Source organism: Phasianus colchicus, chromosome Z, assembly GCF_987193195.1.
Source record: "Phasianus colchicus chromosome Z, bPhaCol1.hap1.1, whole genome shotgun sequence".
NCBI lineage: Eukaryota > Metazoa > Chordata > Aves > Galliformes > Phasianidae > Phasianus > Phasianus colchicus.
In genome coordinates this window covers 58,609,107-58,629,670 of record NC_143476.1, presented here as the reverse complement: position 1 = coordinate 58,629,670, position 20,564 = coordinate 58,609,107, and the positions used below count along the sequence as shown (strand labels likewise).

At 40.0% G+C, this 20,564-nt stretch overlaps 2 protein-coding genes across 3 annotated transcripts in view; both read left to right on the top strand.

Annotated features, from left to right (window-relative positions):
* The window catches only part of ADAMTSL1 (ADAMTS like 1), a 413,510-nt gene that overhangs the window by 145,176 nt on the left and 247,770 nt on the right, over positions 1-20,564 (top strand). The gene's annotated exons all lie outside the window — the stretch shown is intronic.
* On the top strand, positions 4,345-7,055 carry LOC149913015 (uncharacterized). Its single transcript, XM_090131581.1, has one exon. It carries the CDS (start codon positions 5,094-5,096, stop codon positions 7,026-7,028), a length of 1,935 nt encoding a protein of 644 aa, XP_089987707.1. The 5' UTR covers positions 4,345-5,093; the 3' UTR covers positions 7,029-7,055.

Below are 20,564 nucleotides of genomic sequence, written 5' to 3'. Positions count from 1 at the left end.
AAGAATCTGCAGTCCAGGTGTAAAAAAGTACATACTTCTATCATTTACTTTCATTTTTAAAATTCTTTCATAATCGTTCCTTCTTCTATTATCTTCTGCTGTGCTTCCAATTTTAGGCTGTGTATAGGATATTGTTTTCCTGTTAATCTCTAGGTTGAGCATATTTAAAATAATTAATATTACTTCTCTGAAACCTCAATACCATCTGTTGTTCGTTATCAATATTAATGATCAGACATTCATCTCTGTAAATATCGGAAATGAAGTTTTTGAAATGGCTATTTTACAGTTACGGCAAAGACAAGACAGTGGAGGATAATGATTAGCCAGTACTTCAAAAATTGAGTCATGATTCTAGATGGTACACAATTCAGGTTTATGAGTATAACCATAGAGATCTGGTGTATAAATACAAGTTACAACAGCTCTTTGAGATACACCTGAATTCTTGTTAATGTTCATAGAGAATACATGCACATGCTGTTAGTGATTTGGTTATCACAGCATTCATCGTGTTTTATTTTCTTTACATCAATTCAAAATAAATTATTTTTTTCAGGAAACACATAAATTGAGAAAAGGTTACTTTGGAAGTTTAGGATATTTTCTATTTTTCTAATGATGTGTCAAATAGTGGTGAAAGATTTCAATGTCAAAATAGATTTGGCAAAAATCTAGCATTAATTATGTTTGTGAAATCTGCTGTCAACAAATTCTTTCTTTAATTCTCATTAAATGATTTTGTAAATCTATGAGAAGGCTCTTCTCCTGCCTTAAGTGGGAAGATCTATTTTGCATGTTCCTCAGACTGAAATCAATTCATCTGAGCTTCGACATTTAAGTGAGAGCTCAGAAATGAAAGATTACACGAACCACTTCAGTCTTCTGTTTTTGATAACTGGAGGCACAACATAACATTTCTGCATGGGACATAGAAGCAGCTCACTATGAGATGTATATTCTGTGATGACAAAGTATGTCTGCATGCCTGATTGAATTATTGAGATAATTCTCTGAACTTATCATTTAGAGTCCATTTTATGTCAGTTAAGTTCTGAGCTGTTCATAAAATTCTCCTGAGATTAAGTAATACTGCTCACTATATCTTTTTGATGAAAATTAACCTGTCCAGTGACAAATTAGATTAGCCTACTTTAGAATGAGAAGAAAGAAGAAAGAACTAATGCCCTAGGTACAGTATTGCACTGCTTTTAAAGCAGAGATGCTCTGTAAGAATTGTTCATCTGCTTGACTCTGTCTTTTCTCTTTCAGTGTCTCATTTTGAGTTTGAGAGGAACAAAGCTTTCTTTGGAAAGTAGCCCACAAATAGGTAGACTTGCTCCTAGACAATTTTTCTTTGATTTTAACTTTAATTGAAAGAAGTGACCCTCATCATCATTTATCTACCTTGAGAGTCTTTTACATCTTCCTTTGATACTATCATCCCTTATTTAGTCTATTATATATTTTTTATATTTTTAAGAAAGCAGTTTCCTTTGAGCTTAATTGTAGGTCTAAAATTATTGTTGAAAAGTTTGCGTTTTCCTACCTTTTGTTCTATGATACTGTTAATTTTAAAAGAAATCTGGTTTCAGAGATACACTGAAATAAATCTGTTTTTTTTTTTTTGTTTTTTTTTTTTTGTTTTTTCATTTTTTAATGTCCTTTTTCACGGCTTTGGTGCTACTCATACCACTGGACACTAAGGGGAGCTGTTTCATATTCTTTGTATAAAATATCCCCCCCAAATACCTGCTGCACTACCATCCCACTCCCCAGGCTGCACTCGTACTATATTAGAGTCTGTACAAGTTTCTTTGCAGCCTATAAAAGACAATGTAAAGTTTAATCAGATAAACTTTGTGGATCTGATATGTAAAATATGATTGGTAATGCATGATAAATACACAGTTGCTATCAGCAACACTGTCACACACAGAGAAAATCACACATAGAGAATATAGAGAATTCTACATTCAATCTGTTTTGTGAAAATGCATCAGTTGGTACTGAGGCATGTGATTTGAGGGCTTAAAGCTAACTCAGCTGCAAAAGATTATCCTTTATAAATATGAAGTATTTCTATTGAATTTATGCTTGAGAAAAATATACTGAAAATTTTTATCAGGATATGTATCAGATATATTTCAGTGGAAGCATATATGTAGATTGCTCTGAAAGTAAAGCTGCCATCTATTTGCATTAAAATTACAACAGATAGGAGCACCACAGTAGCACTGTTGGATAAAGTACATTCTTAGCTACGAAGCACTATCTGTCAACATAACCACAACCACTGGCTATGCATTTCACCAGCAGTGAACAAGAGCATGCATGCAATGCTCATAAAATTTTGCATCAGCAGAACTGACCCACTGTCACTGCTATGACAGTATAATTGCTAGGAAAATGTTGCTCACATATTCCATCTTTCATCAGCCCAAACAGATGAGAGTCAGAAGCTGCCACATTCAACATGTACTATGGATGTGGTTGGACCGTACAGCCAAGACTAACAATGCTCTCTACAGTCTTCAAACTGGTATGGACCCTGGTGTTATCATGCTTCAAGATAAAGGTTGTCATCTCCTGGGATTGACAGTGAGGTGGAGTGAGAACTGGCTGACTGGCAGATCTCAGAGGGTTGTCATCACTGGTGCACGGTCCTGATGGAGGCCTGTAAATACCAGTGTTCCCCAAGGGTCATTACTGGGTCCAATCTTGTTCAACATTTACATCAGTGATCTAGTTTGCTGATGACACTAAGCTGGGAGAAGTGACTGACACACCAGAAAGCTGTGCTGCCATTCAGTGAACCTGGACAGACTGGAGTGCTGGACAGGGGGGAACTGAATGAAGTTTAATAAGAGTAAGTGTAGAGTCTTGCACCTGGGGAAGAATAACCACATGCATCAGTATAGGTTAGGGGTTGACCTGCTGGAGAGGAGCTCTGCAGAGAAGGACCTGGGGGTTCTGGTGGACCACAGGTTAGCCAAAAGCCAGCAGTGTGGCCTTCTGGCCAAGAAGGCTAATAGTGTGCAGGTGTGCATAAAAAAGAGCATGGCCAGCAGGCTGTGGGAGGTGATCTACCCCCTCTACTCTTTACTTGTGAGGCCAGTGTCCAGTTCTGCGCTTCCCAGTTCAAGAAAGACAGAGAACTTCTAGGGAAAGTCCAGTAGAGGTCCACAAATACGATTTGGGGCCTTGAGCATTTCCCATATCAGGAAAGGATGAGATACTGGGAGCTGTTCCACTTGAAGAAGACAGAGGGGCTCTCATCACTGTTTATAGATATCTAATGTTTGGCAGTCAAATGAATTGGGCTGGTCTCTTTTCAGTGATGCACAGTGACAGGAGAAGGGGTAACAGGCAAAAAATGCAACATACAAAGTTTCATACAAACATGAGGAATAACTTACAGTCAGATCAGCAGAGCATTGGTGGAACAGGTTGCCCAGAGAAGTTGTGGATTCCCCTTCCTTGACAATGTTCAGGACTCATATGGATGCTTTCCTGTGTATTATAAATGTAGGGAAACTACATTTGGATTTGGATTTGGGCAAGGTGATCTCTAGAGGACACATCCAACCCCTATGATTCTGTGGTTCTATAATTCTGTAATATCTCATCACTGGTAATGGTGCGTGGCCAGGTTTTTTCATATTCAAGAGATAGACTGTCTTCTTCTCTAGCCAGGATTTACCACCTTCCTGAAAAGGCAATGTGCTGTATGTGTACATGGGTAGTAACGGATCATTTGAGCATTCTTACAGCTTCCTCCTCTTCTAGCCCTTCCAAAAATCCTTGTTCTAACTCTAAAACTGCCAGTGAATTGCAAATTACATATAGATTTCCCAGCTTGGATCAGACTTGGAATTCTCTAACTAAAATAAATATGCCTTGCCACTTCTTTGAACATAAAAACCTTTTTTGTGATTTACTCCAAATTTCAATCTGACATCCCCTTTCTGAGCCAGTTTTAAAAGGGAAAATTATGTGTTTTTACCAAGTAAAAGTAATGATTGAATAAGATACTAAAGCCCAAACAGATGACTTCAAAGATTCAGCCTGCTTCTGCTCATGTATTTTATCTCTCCTACAAAGTTTTTGAATGATAAGCATAGGAATTTCAACCACAGGAAGCAAAACTTCCAAACGCATTTTCTATTCCAGGCATTGTCATCAAATTGCCGTATACAACAAACTAGACAGTGAAGACAAAAATGAGTCTTATATACTGGACTTTCTAGTCTGTCTTGTAGTCAGAGGAAAGAATGGTTACCTCACAGGTTGAGGTAAGGATAGTTTAATAAGGAAGTGAGAGAAAAAAATAAGAAAAATGTCATGGTTTTGGTTTTTGCTTATTTGACTTTCAGTATTCAACATCAAAACATCGTGTACTGGAAGTGTTAATATTCTAACTCCACGTACCTATCCCTATACATTGCGGAAGTCACGGGATCTGACCCTTCCGGGGGGGGCGGTCTCTTACTGCCTGGCAGTGGGTGCTGGAGGGTGCTTTCCTAGCCGTTCCAAGCTTTTTCAGGTTTGACTCGGTCTCGGGAACTCTCTCTCATATCTTATTTCATTCATTAGTCTCAATTTCAATTAGATTGTATTATATTGTATTATTTTGCATTCCAATATCATAGTTAGTAAAATAAGTTTACCTCCATAGATTGTTGCCGCTGTTTCTTTCCTTTTCCCCTTTCCTTCCCATTTTGTGGGCCCAGGTGGGGGGTGGGGAGGGCAGGGGCATACTGCCCCCTGTCACGGGCATAAACTGATCCAGTTAATTCCGTGACAGATTTTGGTGGAGGATGCGGGCATAGCTGCCTTTTGTTTTTGGTTTTTGCTTTTTGGCTCTTAGAACGAATCTCGCTCTCTGCTCTTAGAGAGCTTCGTTAGGGAGCATTATCAGTAGTTCAGGTTTTGTGCTGGGAAACTTGACCTTGAAAGGCCAGGCGTACTGCCAGTATTCTGGGATATTTGTAAACTTTGAGCACTGCTTAGTCTGGGTAGTGCCTTTTTTTCCTTTCCCCCCCCCTCTTGTTAGTTTCAATTCATTAACCCTTTTTGAGCAGAAACCAGCGATGAACCCATTCTTTTTCGTGGGAGCGCTGAGTAAGGGATTAAAAGCTATGGTGTTTCTCGCGACCTACTGGCGAATCATCAATGTCATCATTACTTGTTGTGGACTTGTGTACATATATAACTACATATGGGCACTGACGGAGACGCCTGTATGGTACCTATCTTGGTACCTATATGCAATGTTTAATACGAATTTTGACACTTGCATCCCGGATGGAATGGCTAATTTCACAAGCAACTACATCCCAGATGGAATAGCTAATTTTACAAACCACACGATGTTCAAACCAGTTTCCAGGTTTTCCTTTTGGTTTATCAGACGCTTTTCCAATGCTGAGCTAACTCTCATGCTTGTGGTCGTAACAGTCCTGTTCATATCACTCTCCCTGAATGTATTCCAATACAGGAATAGTAAGCAGAAGGAGTCTCCTCCAGAACCAGAGAATGCTGACTGGCAGGGAATATGGAGAGGTTTAGGAAAAATCTTAGAAGCATGGGGACCCGCAATGTCATGGGATTTCACTCTTGAGCACCTGTGGGATCCCCAGAAACTTAGCCAGTATTTGGAACAGGGGCAGTGCGGCTCAGGTAAATCTAAGGAGGTACAACTTATTTGGGGTTTGGCTTGTGCTTACCGTGCCATATATAATACTGTTTTGGAGAGAGAGAGTTTCCGAGCTGAGGTTCAAGCCAAAGGGAAAGTCAAATCTGATCAATTACAGGAGACACCAGTAACAATATCAGTTGCCCCTGTGGAGGGCAAGAAATGGAAACGAGTGTCCTCGCGTCTAGAACGGAAAAAAGAAGAAGAGGAGGAGGAGGAGGTGGAGGAAGATCCAGGTGAGGGGCCCTCCTCGAAACCACCAACATCAAGAAAGGCAAAAGGAAAAACTAAGAGACATGCAGAAGAGAGTGATGAAGAGGAAGTTTCTATTACTACTCGTCGGCCTCTGAAGATGACTGAAATCCAAGGCTCAAGAAAGGAATTTATACGGCGCCCAAATGAAGCTATCGTTTCCTGGTTAGTTCGCTGTTGGGACGATGGGGCCAGTAGCTTGTCTCTAGATGGTAACGAAGCTCGCCAATTAGGAGCCATTGCCAGAGATCCAGCTATTGACAGAGGAATTAGTCGATGTCTGGATGGGGCTGCCTCCCTCTGGGAACGAGTATTAACAGCCGTGAAGGAAAGGTACCCCTTCAAAAGTGGCTTGAAGCCTGTGACGAAAAGATGGGATACAGTTGAACAGGGTATCCAGTATTTGAGGGAAATAGCCGTGGTGGAAATGTTGTATGATCCTAACTGTGTTTTTAACGACCCACAAGGCCATGACCCTGAGAGAGTGAGAACAACGCGTGAAATGTGGCAGCAACTCACATCAACAGCACCAGCCAGATACGCCTCTGCACTATTGGCAGCCTCGGACAGATACCAGGACCAACAGAGAAGCCCCTTAGTTTATGAATTGATTCTTATGCTCCAAAGCTATGAACAACAGCTACCCCCAACTCGCGCCGCCATCGCCGCCATCTCACAAATGACGGAGCAACTGAATAAAGTGCAAGAGCAAATGTCTTCACTGATGAATCGTGACAAACCTGTAGAAGTATCAGAAACGCTTGATGAAGATCAGAATAGTCAAAAGAGTCTACTGAAGGAGCTGATGAAACTAATACGGATCGAACTAACTAAAGACGATGAACCCTCCTTCTCAGGTGCAAAATCAAAAATCTCAGCTGTTAGAGGCAAACGCTCTCCAGCTCCAGGAAGGAATCCTACATCGCGACTTGCCTTGTGGCGTTACTTACGTGACCATGGAGAAGACATGAGGAAGTGGCACGACCAAGCTACTCATGTACTACGAGCACGGGTGAGAGAATTACAAAGCAGATCAACTGCCAGTGCAGTTGCTCCGGTTACCACAGGTAATGAATAGAGGGGCCCTGCCCTCAGTCAGGGGGGGGAAAGGGATAATAGAGTTTATTGGACTGTGTGGATCCGATGGCCTGGCACATCAGAACCACTGAAATATAAGACATTGGTGGATACCGGTGCACAGTGCACTCTGATGCCCTCGACTTATGAAGGGACAGAATCAATCCATATTTCTGGAGTGACTGGGGGCTCTCAAGAATTGACTGTGTTGGAGGCCGAGATAAGCCTCACTGGTAGGAACTGGCAAAAGCACCCTATTGTGACTGGTCCAGGGGCTCCATGTATACTTGGTATTGATTACCTCAGAAGGGGGCATTTCAAGGATCCTAAGGGGTATCGATGGGCCTTTGGAATAGCTGCTATAGACACAAACAACATTAAGCAGCTGTCTGTTTTGCCTGGCCTGTCAGAAGATCCGTCTGTTGTGGGGTTGCTACAGGTAAAAGAGCAACAGGTACCAATTGCTACAAAAACGGTGCACAGACGGCAGTACCGCACCAACAGGGATTCCTTGCTCCCCATTCATAAGTTGATTCGTCAACTAGAGAGTCAGGGAGTGATCAGCAAAACTCACTCGCCTTTTAATAGTCCCATATGGCCAGTGCGTAAAGCCAGTGGAGAATGGAGGCTGACGGTGGACTATCGTGGCCTGAATGAGGTCACACCCCCACTGAGTGCTGCTGTGCCGGACATGTTAGAACTCCAGTATGAACTGGAATCAAAAGCAGCCAAATGGTATGCCACCATTGACATTGCTAATGCCTTTTTCTCCATTCCTTTGGCCAAAGAATGTAGGCCACAGTTCGCTTTCACCTGGAGGGGTGTTCAGTATACTTGGAACCGTTTGCCCCAGGGGTGGAAACACAGCCCAACCATTTGCCACGGGTTGATCCAAACTGCATTAGAACAGGGCAGTGCCCCTGAGCACTTGCAGTACATTGATGATATCGTTGTGTGGGGTGATACAGCAGAAGAAGTCTTCACAAAAGGAGAGCGAATAATCCAGATTCTTCTGCGTGCTGGTTTTGCTGTTAAGCGGAGCAAAGTGAAAGGACCTGCTCAGGAGATTCAGTTCCTAGGTATAAAGTGGCAAGATGGCCGTCGTCACATCCCGACAGATGTGATCAACAAAATCACCGCTATGTCTCCACCCACTAGTAAGAAAGAGACACAATCTTTTTTGGGTGTAGTGGGCTTTTGGAGAATGCATGTTCCAAACTATAGCTTCATTGTAAGCCCCCTTTATCATGTGACGCGAATGAAGAATGAGTTTACATGGGGCCCTGAGCAGCAGCAGGCTTTTGAACAGATTAAACAGGAGATAGCCCGTGCCGTGGCCTTAGGGCCAGTACGGACAGGGCAGGATATAAAGAACATCCTCTACACTGCTGCTGGAGAGAAAGGTCCCACTTGGAGTTTGTGGCAGAGAGCCTCAGGAGAGACCCGAGGCCGACCCCTGGGATTCTGGAGTCGGGCCTACAAGGGGTCGGAAGAGGGCTACACTCCAACTGAGAAGGAGATCTTAGCTGCGTATGAGGGGGTTCGGGCTGCTTCTGAAGTGGTCGGTACTGAAACACAGCTCCTTCTGGCACCTCGACTACCAGTGTTGAACTGGATGTTTAAAGGAAAGGTTCCCCCTACCCATCACGCAACTGATGCCACTTGGAGTAAGTGGATTGCGTTGATTACGCAAAGAGCGCGGATGGGGAACCTCAGCCGTCCAGGAATCCTAGAGGTCATCATGGACTGGCCTGAAGGTAAAAAGTTTGGAACACCAGCAGAAGAAGTATCACGAGCTAAAGAGGCCCCACCATACAACGAATTACCAGAAAATGAAAGAAAGTATGCCCTGTTCACTGATGGATCCTGTCGTATTGTAGGAAAGCATCGCAGATGGAAATCTGCTGTGTGGAGCCCCACACGACAAGTTGCAGAGGCCACTGAAGGGAAAGGAGAATCAAGCCAATTTGCAGAGGTAAAGGCTGTCCAACTGGCCTTGGATGTGGCTGAACGGGAGAGGTGGCCAATGCTTTATCTTTACACTGACTCGTGGATGGTGGCGAATGCTTTGTGGGGGTGGTTACAGCAGTGGGAGCAAAATAACTGGCAAAGAAGGGGTAAACCTATTTGGGCTGCTGAACTGTGGAAAGATATTGCTGCCCGAACAAAGAATATGGTCGTGAAGGTGCGCCATGTAGATGCTCATGTGCCCAAAAGACGGGCTACTGAAGAACAGCAAAATAACCATCAGGTGGACCGAGCTGCCAAAATTGAGGTGGCTCAGATAGACCTGGACTGGCAGAACAAGGGTGAATTATTTCTAGCTCGGTGGGCTCATGAGACCTCGGGCCATCAGGGGAGAGATGCAACATATAAGTGGGCTAGAGACCGAGGGGTGGACTTAACTGTGGATGCTATTGCACAGGTTATTCATGACTGTGAAACATGTGCTATAATCAAACAAGCCAAGAAGATGAAACCACTCTGGGAGGAAGGGCGATGGCAAAAGTATAAATATGGGGAGGCATGGCAGGTTGATTATATCACCTTGCCACGATCCCGCAGTGGTAAGTGTTATGTGCTTACCATGGTAGAGGCGACCACTGGGTGGCTTGAAACATATGCAGTACCCCATGCTACCGCCCGAAATACCATATTAGGTCTTGAGAAACAAGTCCTTTGGCGACATGGCACCCCAGAAAGAATTGAGTCAGATAATGGGACTCATTTCAAAAATTCTCTTGTAAATACTTGGGCCAAAGATCATGGCATTGAGTGGATTTACCATATTCCCTATCATGCACCAGCTTCTGGTAAAATCGAACGATACAATGGGTTGTTAAAAACAATGCTGAAAGCAATGGGTGGCGGAACATTTAAGCACTGGGAGAAGCATTTGGCAGAAGCCACCTGGTTAGTCAATACCAGAGGATCTATCAATCGTGATGGTCCTACCCAATCCAGCTCTCTACATACCGTAGAGGGAGATAAGGTCCCTGTTGTACACGTAAAGAGCATGTTGGGAAAAGCAGTTTGGGTTCTTCCAGCTTCTGGAAAGGGCAGACCTCTCCGCGGTACTGTTTTTGCCCAGGGACCTGGATCTACTTGGTGGGTAATGCAGGAAAATGGGGATGTTCAATGTGTACCACAAGGAAACTTGATGCTGGGGGAGTGCAGACAGTAATTCCATGTATATAGACGTGTGCGTGTGATGCATTTGTAATCATTTTGTTTGTTTGCATATGTGTGTATATATATATATATATTAAGCGTGATGTAGTGATGTAGAATAAGGGGTGGAATGTCATGGTTTTGGTTTTTGCTTATTTGACTTTCAGTATTCAACATCAAAACATCGTGTACTGGAAGTGTTAATATTCTAACTCCACGTACCTATCCCTATACATTGCGGAAGTCACGGGATCTGACCCTTCCGGGGGGGGCGGTCTCTTACTGCCTGGCAGTGGGTGCTGGAGGGTGCTTTCCTAGCCGTTCCAAGCTTTTTCAGGTTTGACTCGGTCTCGGGAACTCTCTCTCATATCTTATTTCATTCATTAGTCTCAATTTCAATTAGATTGTATTATATTGTATTATTTTGCATTCCAATATCATAGTTAGTAAAATAAGTTTACCTCCATAGATTGTTGCCGCTGTTTCTTTCCTTTTCCCCTTTCCTTCCCATTTTGTGGGCCCAGGTGGGGGGTGGGGAGGGCAGGGGCATACTGCCCCCTGTCACGGGCATAAACTGATCCAGCAGCAAATGAAGCACAATGCAATTACTCACTACATTCTGACTGATGCCCAGTGTCCCCAAGGGATGGCAGTCCCCCCAGCCAATTTACTCAGTTTTATGGTTGAGCGTGATACCATACAGTACAGAATATCTCTTTGGCTAGTTTAGGTCAGCTGTCTTGGCTGTGTCCTCTCCCAGCAACTTGTGTCCCCCAACCCACTCACTGGCAACACAAGAGTCTGAAATGTCGTTGGGCCTGTACATCACTGTTCAGGAACTAAAACACTGATGTGTTATCTACATTATTTTCATCACAAATCCAAAACACAGCACCACGTCAGATACTTGGAAGGAAATTAGATACTGCAGCTGAAGACAGGATAGTGTCCCAGACCCAATCAGTGTGCGTGTCAGTTCAGTTAGTTCTCAAGCCACCTCGCTGACCAGTTATCTAACCTGTACTTCATAAGCTTGTCTATGAGAAAAGGAATGAGACTGAATTAAAGATAGGCTTCATGGTACAAGTGGTGATGTGTTTTGCTTTAAGCTTGTTATACTATGCTACATATCATCTCTTTGGTATAATCTTCTGAAACAAAAAGGCTAGAAACAATTACTTCATAATTTAAACTCTAATTTTGCTAGTACTGCAAATCCAATTTTGCAGTATTTTTCATGCTCAAGAATTTGACATTGCCTTGTTCTTTGTTGCAAAAAGTATACTAATGATGACCAATTAAGTTTGGATAAAACTTTCTGTTTTCAATAATGTTACGATATAAAAGCCCTTGGTCCTTGTGAGCTGCATGTTTCATCAACAGTTGTTCATTTTCTTTCCTTAAATTATTGGACTGAAACAGCAAGTTAGCAGAAGAATGAGAAAACTCACACTGCAGTGGGAAAAGTAGTATTTCAAAACAGATGTTTATGGAAGCCACAGTGTCTCTAGGCTCTGAGGATATCTGCAACAAAGAAAACTGGCCTACAACACAGTTTATCACATGGCACAAGGGAAAAAGCTTAAAATATGAATTATTTGGCAAGCAGCAAGATAAAAAGTGGAATGTATGTATGGCAAAATAACTTCCAGGATACAGGCTGAATAGACATAAAAATCCATAGCCAGCTTCACACAGCTGTCTTCAGTTTCAATGAACACTGTAAAAATACTATTTTCAAGATGCAGAAGTAAGTGTAAACCTTTTTTATTATGTTGGTGCTCAGGGATAAGGTCATCTGTGTTCAAAATGTTTCCTACATTGTCTGTTATGTGATGGCTACTTTACTTTGTCCCACGTGATGGTTACCAGGTACATTTCTTGTGTGGACAGATGAGCCATCATGCCTACCTTCTCTTCACTGGGACCATGCACTGGCACGATCTAATTGCCAGTCTGGTTGCCTTCTTGTTGCCTTTGGAAGTCTGTGCTCTCACTGTGGCTTTTGTGGTTGTTTCCATCAGGCAGTGTGGTCCCTCTCAGAGGCACAAGCATGCAGACCAGCCTTTTTGAATCAATGCCAGCCCTCTTACTTGGGACATGAAGCCAAATATCATATATATAAAACTGCAGTACTTTGCTTGTCCACCTAGCTCCTGTCTCCTAAAGTCATTAGTTGTGGTTTTACTTCACTGTGAAAACACTCTTCAGTTTTTTTCCCTCCCAGCTCTAACTATTTTCAGCTCCCTGTTTAGCAAGCTGTGTGTTGGCAAAATGGAGAGATTCTGCAGTTCTACTTAAGATTTTTTGTTTTTTATTCTTTTTGTATTTTAAGGAAGGAAAATCTGTTTCTTATTAAATGTGAAACACTATGTTTAAATAATATTTAGAGGCTGTCTTAAGTCAACTAAATCCAGGCTATTTAAGCTTATTTTTGACATTAAAACTCTAGCAAGTGACTATGCACCACAGTGGACAATGAAATCTGAACAGCGCTAGTTGGGATACTTCTTCATATGTAGGTTTTATGTTCTGGAATATTATACATGTGAAATTAATATTTCTTTTGAGGTTTTGATGCTCTTTTGCAGATAATACCTCATTGATATTCTATGCTTCTTAAAAGTGAATGATGGAAGACACAGCTTTCCCAGCTGATCAGATCTGAGAGAGTTAGATCAGAGAACCCCAGCTCTTATCACCCATGCTCTAGATCACCCCAAAGTGATAGATTCTCACTAACATGCTTCAGACTATGAAGAGAAACTCAGACTCATGATTAAATATCTAGTCAGCAAAAGGCCTTGTTCTTGCTTGTTCAATAAAGAGTCAAAGTCATACAGGCTAAGACATCTTCGCACATAACAAATACAAAATGCTCATGGTCAACTCAGAACCTCTCTCTTCTCTCTTCATTCTGTTCTGCCTGCAATAGTTTATCAGTGAGGTTGCAGTGGAATTACATTGCTGTTAACTGACCTCATTTATATGGGTCTCACATAGCGCACTAGGTATCTAGAACAAACACACCATTTTAATCTAGTAACAAATAATATTGCTAAAATAATCTTGATTTTCAAGATCTTCAAAAAATTCAGGATATGTATGAGAGCTGTTCTGAAAGTAATGTCTCCCATTTTACTATATTGGCCCACAATGTCAGAAGCAGATGTTGGTGATACGGCAGTAGAGGCTGAACCTTCCTGCCAATATTCCATTGCATTCTGCTGACATATGGGAGATGGCAGCAGAGGGGTAGTCTGATATAATGACAACAGACATGGAAGTGCGGATGAAGCAAAGGTGTGGAACTGAATTCTTCCATGAGGAAGAAGTGGCACCCACTGACATTCATCGACACTTGCTGAACGTTTATGGAGACCAAACAGTGTCTGTGAGAACAGTGAGGCAGTGGGTGGTGTGTTTCAGCAGTGACAACATCAATGGTGGGTCATCTCCAATGGTGCATATTCATCATTTGCAAAAATGCATATCTAATGGTGATGACAATGTTAACAAATAGTGCTCTGTAGCTGAGGATTTGCTCTATCAAATAGTGTTATTCTGCTCTTTGTATCCATTGTAGCTTCTATGGAAATAAATGGGAGGTATTTCTTTTGAAGTAACCTACTAATAATTTAATCATTTCAAGTTTATGTTTAATGATAGATAAGCTTCTGCTTAAGAGGAAGCTAGATTCTGGAATCCCTCCAGAATAATAAGGGACTGGAATTGTTATTCTTGGTTTCAAATCTGGACAAAGACAAAAATTATTGACATTGTAAAAGATAAACATTTTGCTAGCTAAAAGAAATACACAAAGTTTGAAAAGTCAGAAATAGTATTATCTTATGAAAACAGTTTCTTGTTACTTGGGTGATTTATTATGTTTTTCTCTCTCATAGCCAAATAAAATAATCAACTATTTGTTATAAAATACATACATATATATATATTTCATTAAAAGTTCTGCTAGGAAGCTGAGACATCACAAAATCAAGCGTGTCATTTCTTATCCTTTTTACCATTCTCCCTAAGTTCTTCTCACTCCCATATCTCTATTTCGATTCAGATGCTTGAGATCTAGAAGTGTTATCCCTCTATGATATCCCTGTTATCCTTCTAATTCAGCAAGCCTGTGAGGCACTGATACAATTATATCAAGATTGCATGGACATCATGGGAAAGAAAGAGAGTAAAACTGTGATCTAAAAAGAGATGCTTTTATAACCTAGGAAAACTAATAAGATATCAGATTTTTAATAAAATTTGATATATTGGTAATTTTTACTACATCTATTACAATGATAATGGAACTCACTCTGAACTGAGTACTGACTCACGAGTATGCCAAATTTATTAGTGATAACTGACAGCATCAATAAACAGAAAAAGAAAAGATTGATAGGAACTTCAAGGGCAAAATACAGTTGAAGAAAAATTTTTAATAGACAATCAAAAAATTAACGTTCTGGAAATAGGTGCCTCCAGCCACTCACATTTATCTGGCTTTTAGATAATGCATTGCTAGAAGAAAAGAAGAGGAAGACAATAGTATTAAGTAGTTATCAGATGGAAGTAATAAAGGAAATCCAGTGAAAAGAGCAGATGTATGAAATGTAACTGTCTTATAACCTAACATTTTTCCATATTTACTTTTTCCAAACCTTTCAATGAATCCACCATCCGAACCAATGTAGGTTTGTTTGTACAACAAATAATGTTCTAATGCTTTTTGAGAACAACAAGAGATGCAGTTTGCATAGTAATATCTCCCTTAAAACATATAGAGGAAATGTAGTAATGCATAGAGTTACTCCTTAATAAATGCAACCCCTTGAAGTGAACTGAAAGTTATAATCAATTTTGCATGCGTGTATAAAATTCATTATTCGTTCTACATTTCCTTTTGCAAAAGGGACTGGTTAAACTAAATGCTATTTCTACACCTATGACCTAATCTATGAAGCTTTTAAATGAGTTGTTTCAGGATGCTTACTGCTGTTAATGCTAACAGTACTTTGAAATCATTGATACTGTAAGTTAAGAAAATTGAAAATTAATGATGCTATTTCATCATAGCATTATTTCATAGTGAACAATTAAAGCTATAGGAGAAAGGAAGTTCGACTACTTGAAACATTCAGATAATCTTTTTACAAATGGTGTGTAAAATCTGAGTATTCTCAAAGAAGGAAAAAAAAAAAACACTTAAACTTGCAGTCACAATCTAGATGACCTAGATAGGTTAGTTCAGTTGCATTTTGATGTTGGAAAAGGTGTGTAACACTTACCTAGACAGTCTCTTAAATTACTTGTTTTAGCAGTCAACTCATTTTATTGATTTATTTACTCTAGTTTTTCCTAGTTTACTTGTGGTTAATCAGTGTTTTCATATAAAATTGTAACCACGGGTCTAAGAGATCAGATCATCATCATACTGTATTTGGGGATCTATTCTAAGAAATAGAGGCTCTTGCACTAGGGGTGATGTTTCATTACTAATTAGGCATTATAGAGACAGTTGGACCCTCTAGGGTGCTGAAGACAAGTAAAAAATTGCGAGAGGACACCAACTTTTTCTGAGGCCAAAATGTGGATTGTAGTCAAAACTGTGTTGAAACCAGAATAACATTACGGTCTTTAAGGATTAAACAGATGCAAGGAGAAATATGCACTTGATTTATGAAATAATCCTTTCATGTTTGCAGTCCATGGTTTCTAAGTGCTTGACAACACCTTACTTCATGGTCAGTTGTATTTGAGAGGCTTCTATAGATCACTCTTTCTTAGAGAGTATTTGCCCGTTTATGTAGCTAGGAAGAAAGGCAAACTCACCTAACTGTAAGAAAAGCTGATTTTGTCTACCATCAGAGATCCTATGCAGAACTCTGAATATTTCAAAGTTTGTATGTAGTTTAAGCCACTCTGCTAACCCAGCTATCCTTTGACTCTGAAGTTAATTTATGTAGGTTCCAGCTTCCTTTAAATGAGTGGGAGCTCCTCCTCTGCCTTCAAAGACTCAAATCATGTTTTCTTAACTTTTTGTTTTTCTAAACTTTTTGTTTTTCTATGTGTCTAAACAGGGAAGTTTCAAAGTACACTGGAGGCAATGAGGATTATAGGATAATGAGACTTTTAATGAATCTTTGCCCTCGCATAGGTTTTGCAATTCAGTTTCAAGTATTTGGATACTTCACACAGAATAAGCGTATTAACACATCGGTCTCCTTGAGTACTCTAATGTTAGTAACATTTATTGTGTTTTCTTTATGAGAATGCTCAGGTTATCAGATTCCAATTGTCAGAAGTCTTAAAATATTTCAAAATGACCCCAGAAATATTCTCTTCATTTATTTGCTGTGTTACATTCAGTCTTGCAACTGCAGTAATATATGGAGTTAGTGTAAATTACCTTTAGAAATGCTGTACTTACATCTAAAATTTATTTCAAGCTCTGTTATGTAAGAGTGGGAATTGTTATCACATCTCAAGTCTTTTGAATGGAATAGTAAATTTGATATGAGAAGTTGAGCAATATGCAAGATAATCTCACTCTTTCTAAGCCATGCCTGAATTATTTTCCTGTATGTCTTGTCATGTAAAGAATAAATGATTGCAGTGCATCAAGTTGTTTCTTCTTCAGGATCACCTGCACAGCCAACTCATGACTTTTCTCTTGGGATTTCTTGCAGGTTCTTTCAAATCATACTGTGCCATGACAAGAGTCTCTGTAATGCTTATATTTGATATTTTATACTCCTACAAAAACCTGTCCCACTACTGTCTATGGATCCCAAACTGCCACAAATTAGAGCCAATGGCTTGTCCAGGGAGATCTATCTAACTCAGATAAACTTTAAGCATTACCTCAGAACGTGCTTCTGATCTCTTCCAGCTTGAACTTTCTGTTATCTGATGTCCCAAGTTCTCCCCAGTTTCTTGCATACCAACACGATCCAAACTGTGAGATTTTCAAGTGTGGCTCTCATACAAACCTTTTATCAGGTGTGTTTTCATGACCTCATGGATAATTCTAGATCTTAGAGTCTGAGGCATTCCTGCAGAATTTTTTTTCCCTCATTTTATGGTGTGCTGTAAATCACTGAGCACTGTTACAAGTAGGTCCTCTAAAATGTAGCTTCTTAAATGATTGTTTTTCTCTGCAGTTCTCAAATGCTGAGAAGATAAGTTTGTAAAGTGACCAAATCAAATTCATGCTGCTTTTCTGTCAGTTTCTAATCCAAAATGCTTGTGCCATCAGTAAAAGCAAGGCTTTTCCATGCTTAAGTGTGTGACCTGCAAAATCACCTAGTTTCTCTAAACCCTAATGTGTTCTGATCCTGCTTAATTAATATACAAATTTTCTCTTCAACTTCTAAAGAGAATGTTTAAGTCTGAAAATACTTGTTTTTCTCAAGGCATTAGAAGTCTCTGTGTCATCTAAATGAACGAGTTGCTTAATTTAAAAAACAAAGGTGAGCATAGCAGGGCACTAAGAAAATACAATTACATAGATAGCATTTTAATTAGAATATATGTATTAGTCTGTTTTTTACTTTCCAGAAGACATAAAAGCATTTTAAAACATGGACTGATGAAGACAGGAAGAGAGAGAGGCAATCACTTTTTTTGAATATAACATCTTCCCATTAATAGATGATTAACATCCTTCTTCCACCCTGTCTGAGCAACTCATGTTTGCAGCCTTACCACTGTGACCTTCTTATACTCCTGGGAAAGCCTTTCAGCTTATCGGCATCTTATTTACTGGAGTGTTTCACAGAACAGCTTTCTTGGGTCAGAAGATGTGGGGAGTGCAAAGTTGTTTAACATAGAGCTTGAAGGCATGGCCTGGTCCATAGGCAACAGCCATTTTCTAGGCAGTTCACATTCAGTGTGCAAAGTCCCTCACAGTGGTTTATCAAGAACCAACAGGGCCACAAGGTGACCTACCTACCTCTGGTGTTTTATCCTCTTCCTTTAGAAGATACTTTTCTGTGGAGGAAGGCTAATTCTTGCATCCAGGCCAGAGTCCTGTCATCCGCAGAGTCAGGCTGCTTGGAACAGGGTCACAGGGACCTGTCAACAGCAGCTACATGCCAAGCAAGATATCATAACTAAAATCCTGTCTTGTAGGTGCAGATGACAGGAGCATAATTATGTTTGACAGGCTACTAAAACAGGAGGGAGGCAAGCCACAGAAACACTACTTTCCCTTCTCTTGGTGCTTTGCTCACCCCCTCACTGCCACTAACACACCCTGTTAACTGATCATTTTAGGCTGCCGACATAATGGGAGCCCTGGGGAATTAGTCTGCATGAGATGTAAGAGGCCGGTTCTTGGTAATGTATTAGTCATTTCAAAACACTTTAAGGAGGAAGAAGAAAAAAATGACAAGGTAATTCTCTGATATATTTCAGAGGTATTCAGGCTTCTGCGAGAACAATATGTCCATTCATTTCTCTGCACTGCTGGGAATTCTCTTTTGCTTCATTCCATGAGAGTGGCCTGGCTAGAAACAAAAAGAGAGAGAAAGAGGCAGCTTGCTCTTCCCTAAACCAGGGTTTTTGCAGCCATCAGAGTGAATTACTGGCAATGTTCATTAACTGTATTAGAAAGGAAAGCCCAAGAATGTGTTATCTTTATGTACTGCTCTGCACAGAGACTATTTTCTGGAAACCTTCCTTGTTTTGCTGTAAAGTAGTAACACTAAGGTAATTCTAACAGCTTTCTTGCTTACTTCTGTTAGATACATTTTCATACTTAGGACAATACAGTTGGGAAAACACTATCAGTTTTGATTTATTGGGAGAGTGTGCGTAAAACAGAATCACTGAGTTGTCCAATGTATGAAGAAAATGGGAGTCAAATTAAACAAGCTAAGTAATGGCATGCTATGAGGATAAGTGCTGGCTGTTTTTCCAGTGCTGAGCTATCTTGTTCTACTCTAACGTATGGAGATAAAGGCAATCATGTTTTAGAATAGGGCATGAGAAATCAAGCATTAGTAATAACAGAAGCCAGTTACGAAATTAGGAGTTGTGACTTGATGATAAAAAATTGTGGGTGTTATATAATATTATATTTCAGTGGATAGAACTATTTAACAATGGGAGCGCAATTTTCATCTTCTGCTAGTTCTACCCACATACAAACTTATTTCAGTTAACAACAGTCAACACCAAACTGTGGTAAGCAGTAAAACCTCTATCTCTATGAATAAGCATATAGACAAAGCTCTGAAAATTTGGTTTGGCTTCTTTCAAAACCCAGGCTCTTGAAAACCTTTCCCAGAACTTGAAATAGGCTGAATTGTTACCACAAACCAAAGTAGGAAACTCCACTGAGGGACAATTTCCTCTTTTTCTTAGTCTTTTATTATGTATTCCTACTATATATTTACTTCATCCTATTTTCACATGCACTGTGTTAAATCCATATCTTCTTACATGGAAAACTTTTGCAAGTGGAAGAGATGTTGCAAGGACTGCTTTGTTGCTTAAAATTGTATCTTTTTTTGGATATTATTTCCCAGCTTTGTACAGCAAGGAAGCTAGTGGAATTCTTAAAATTTGTATCTGTGATTTCTCAGAATTTTGTTATTGATTTAACTGAACATTTAAAAAGTTATCGCCAAAAATAAGTATTCAATTGTTTTGGTCAGTATAGAAAAAATATACCTCTTTCTGAAATAAGTCTTCACCTGAACATAGGAGACTTTCATGAGCAAAAAAAAGTTAATCTAAAAGTATGTGAAATGTAGATGTTCTCTAAACAGAGTTTAAAATCAGTAGCAACAAATAACTAAAATTATGCTTCTGAGTACAGAATAATTCTGTAAGTTTTAATCAATTTCATGAGGAATTCTAGAATATTTTCCTAGCTGCCCAGAAAGCAAAGCAGGAGCAACCACAGCAAAAAATGTACTTGCAGTGAACCAGAATGTGTTTCCTTAAAGAAATTAAACATGAGTGATGCATGTCTAATATATAATGGTACATGCCTAATTTTTGTGATATATGTTAGCTGTGATGTCATTGATTTAAACTGATACCTTCCTAATACAACAGAAAGAAAACAGGAAAAAGCTGGGATGGTTGACCTGTGAGGTATATACAGACAACAGCAAGATATCATAGAAATCGTAGAATCACCAAGGTTGGAAAAGACCTACAAGATCATGCAATCTACCTGTCACCAATAGTTCCCAAAAAACCATGTCCCTCAGCACAACATTTAACATTTAACAACATTTAAATGTTCCTTGACTCCACCACCTCCCTGGGCACCCCATTCCAGTGCCTGACCATTCTTTCAGAAACGTACTATTTCTTAACATCCAGACTGAATCTTTCCTGATGC

Coding starts and splice junctions, on each gene's coding strand:
- LOC149913015 (XM_090131581.1), top strand. CDS start 5,094: ATGAACCCATTCTTTTTCGTGGGAGCGCTGAGTAAGGGATTAAAAGCT.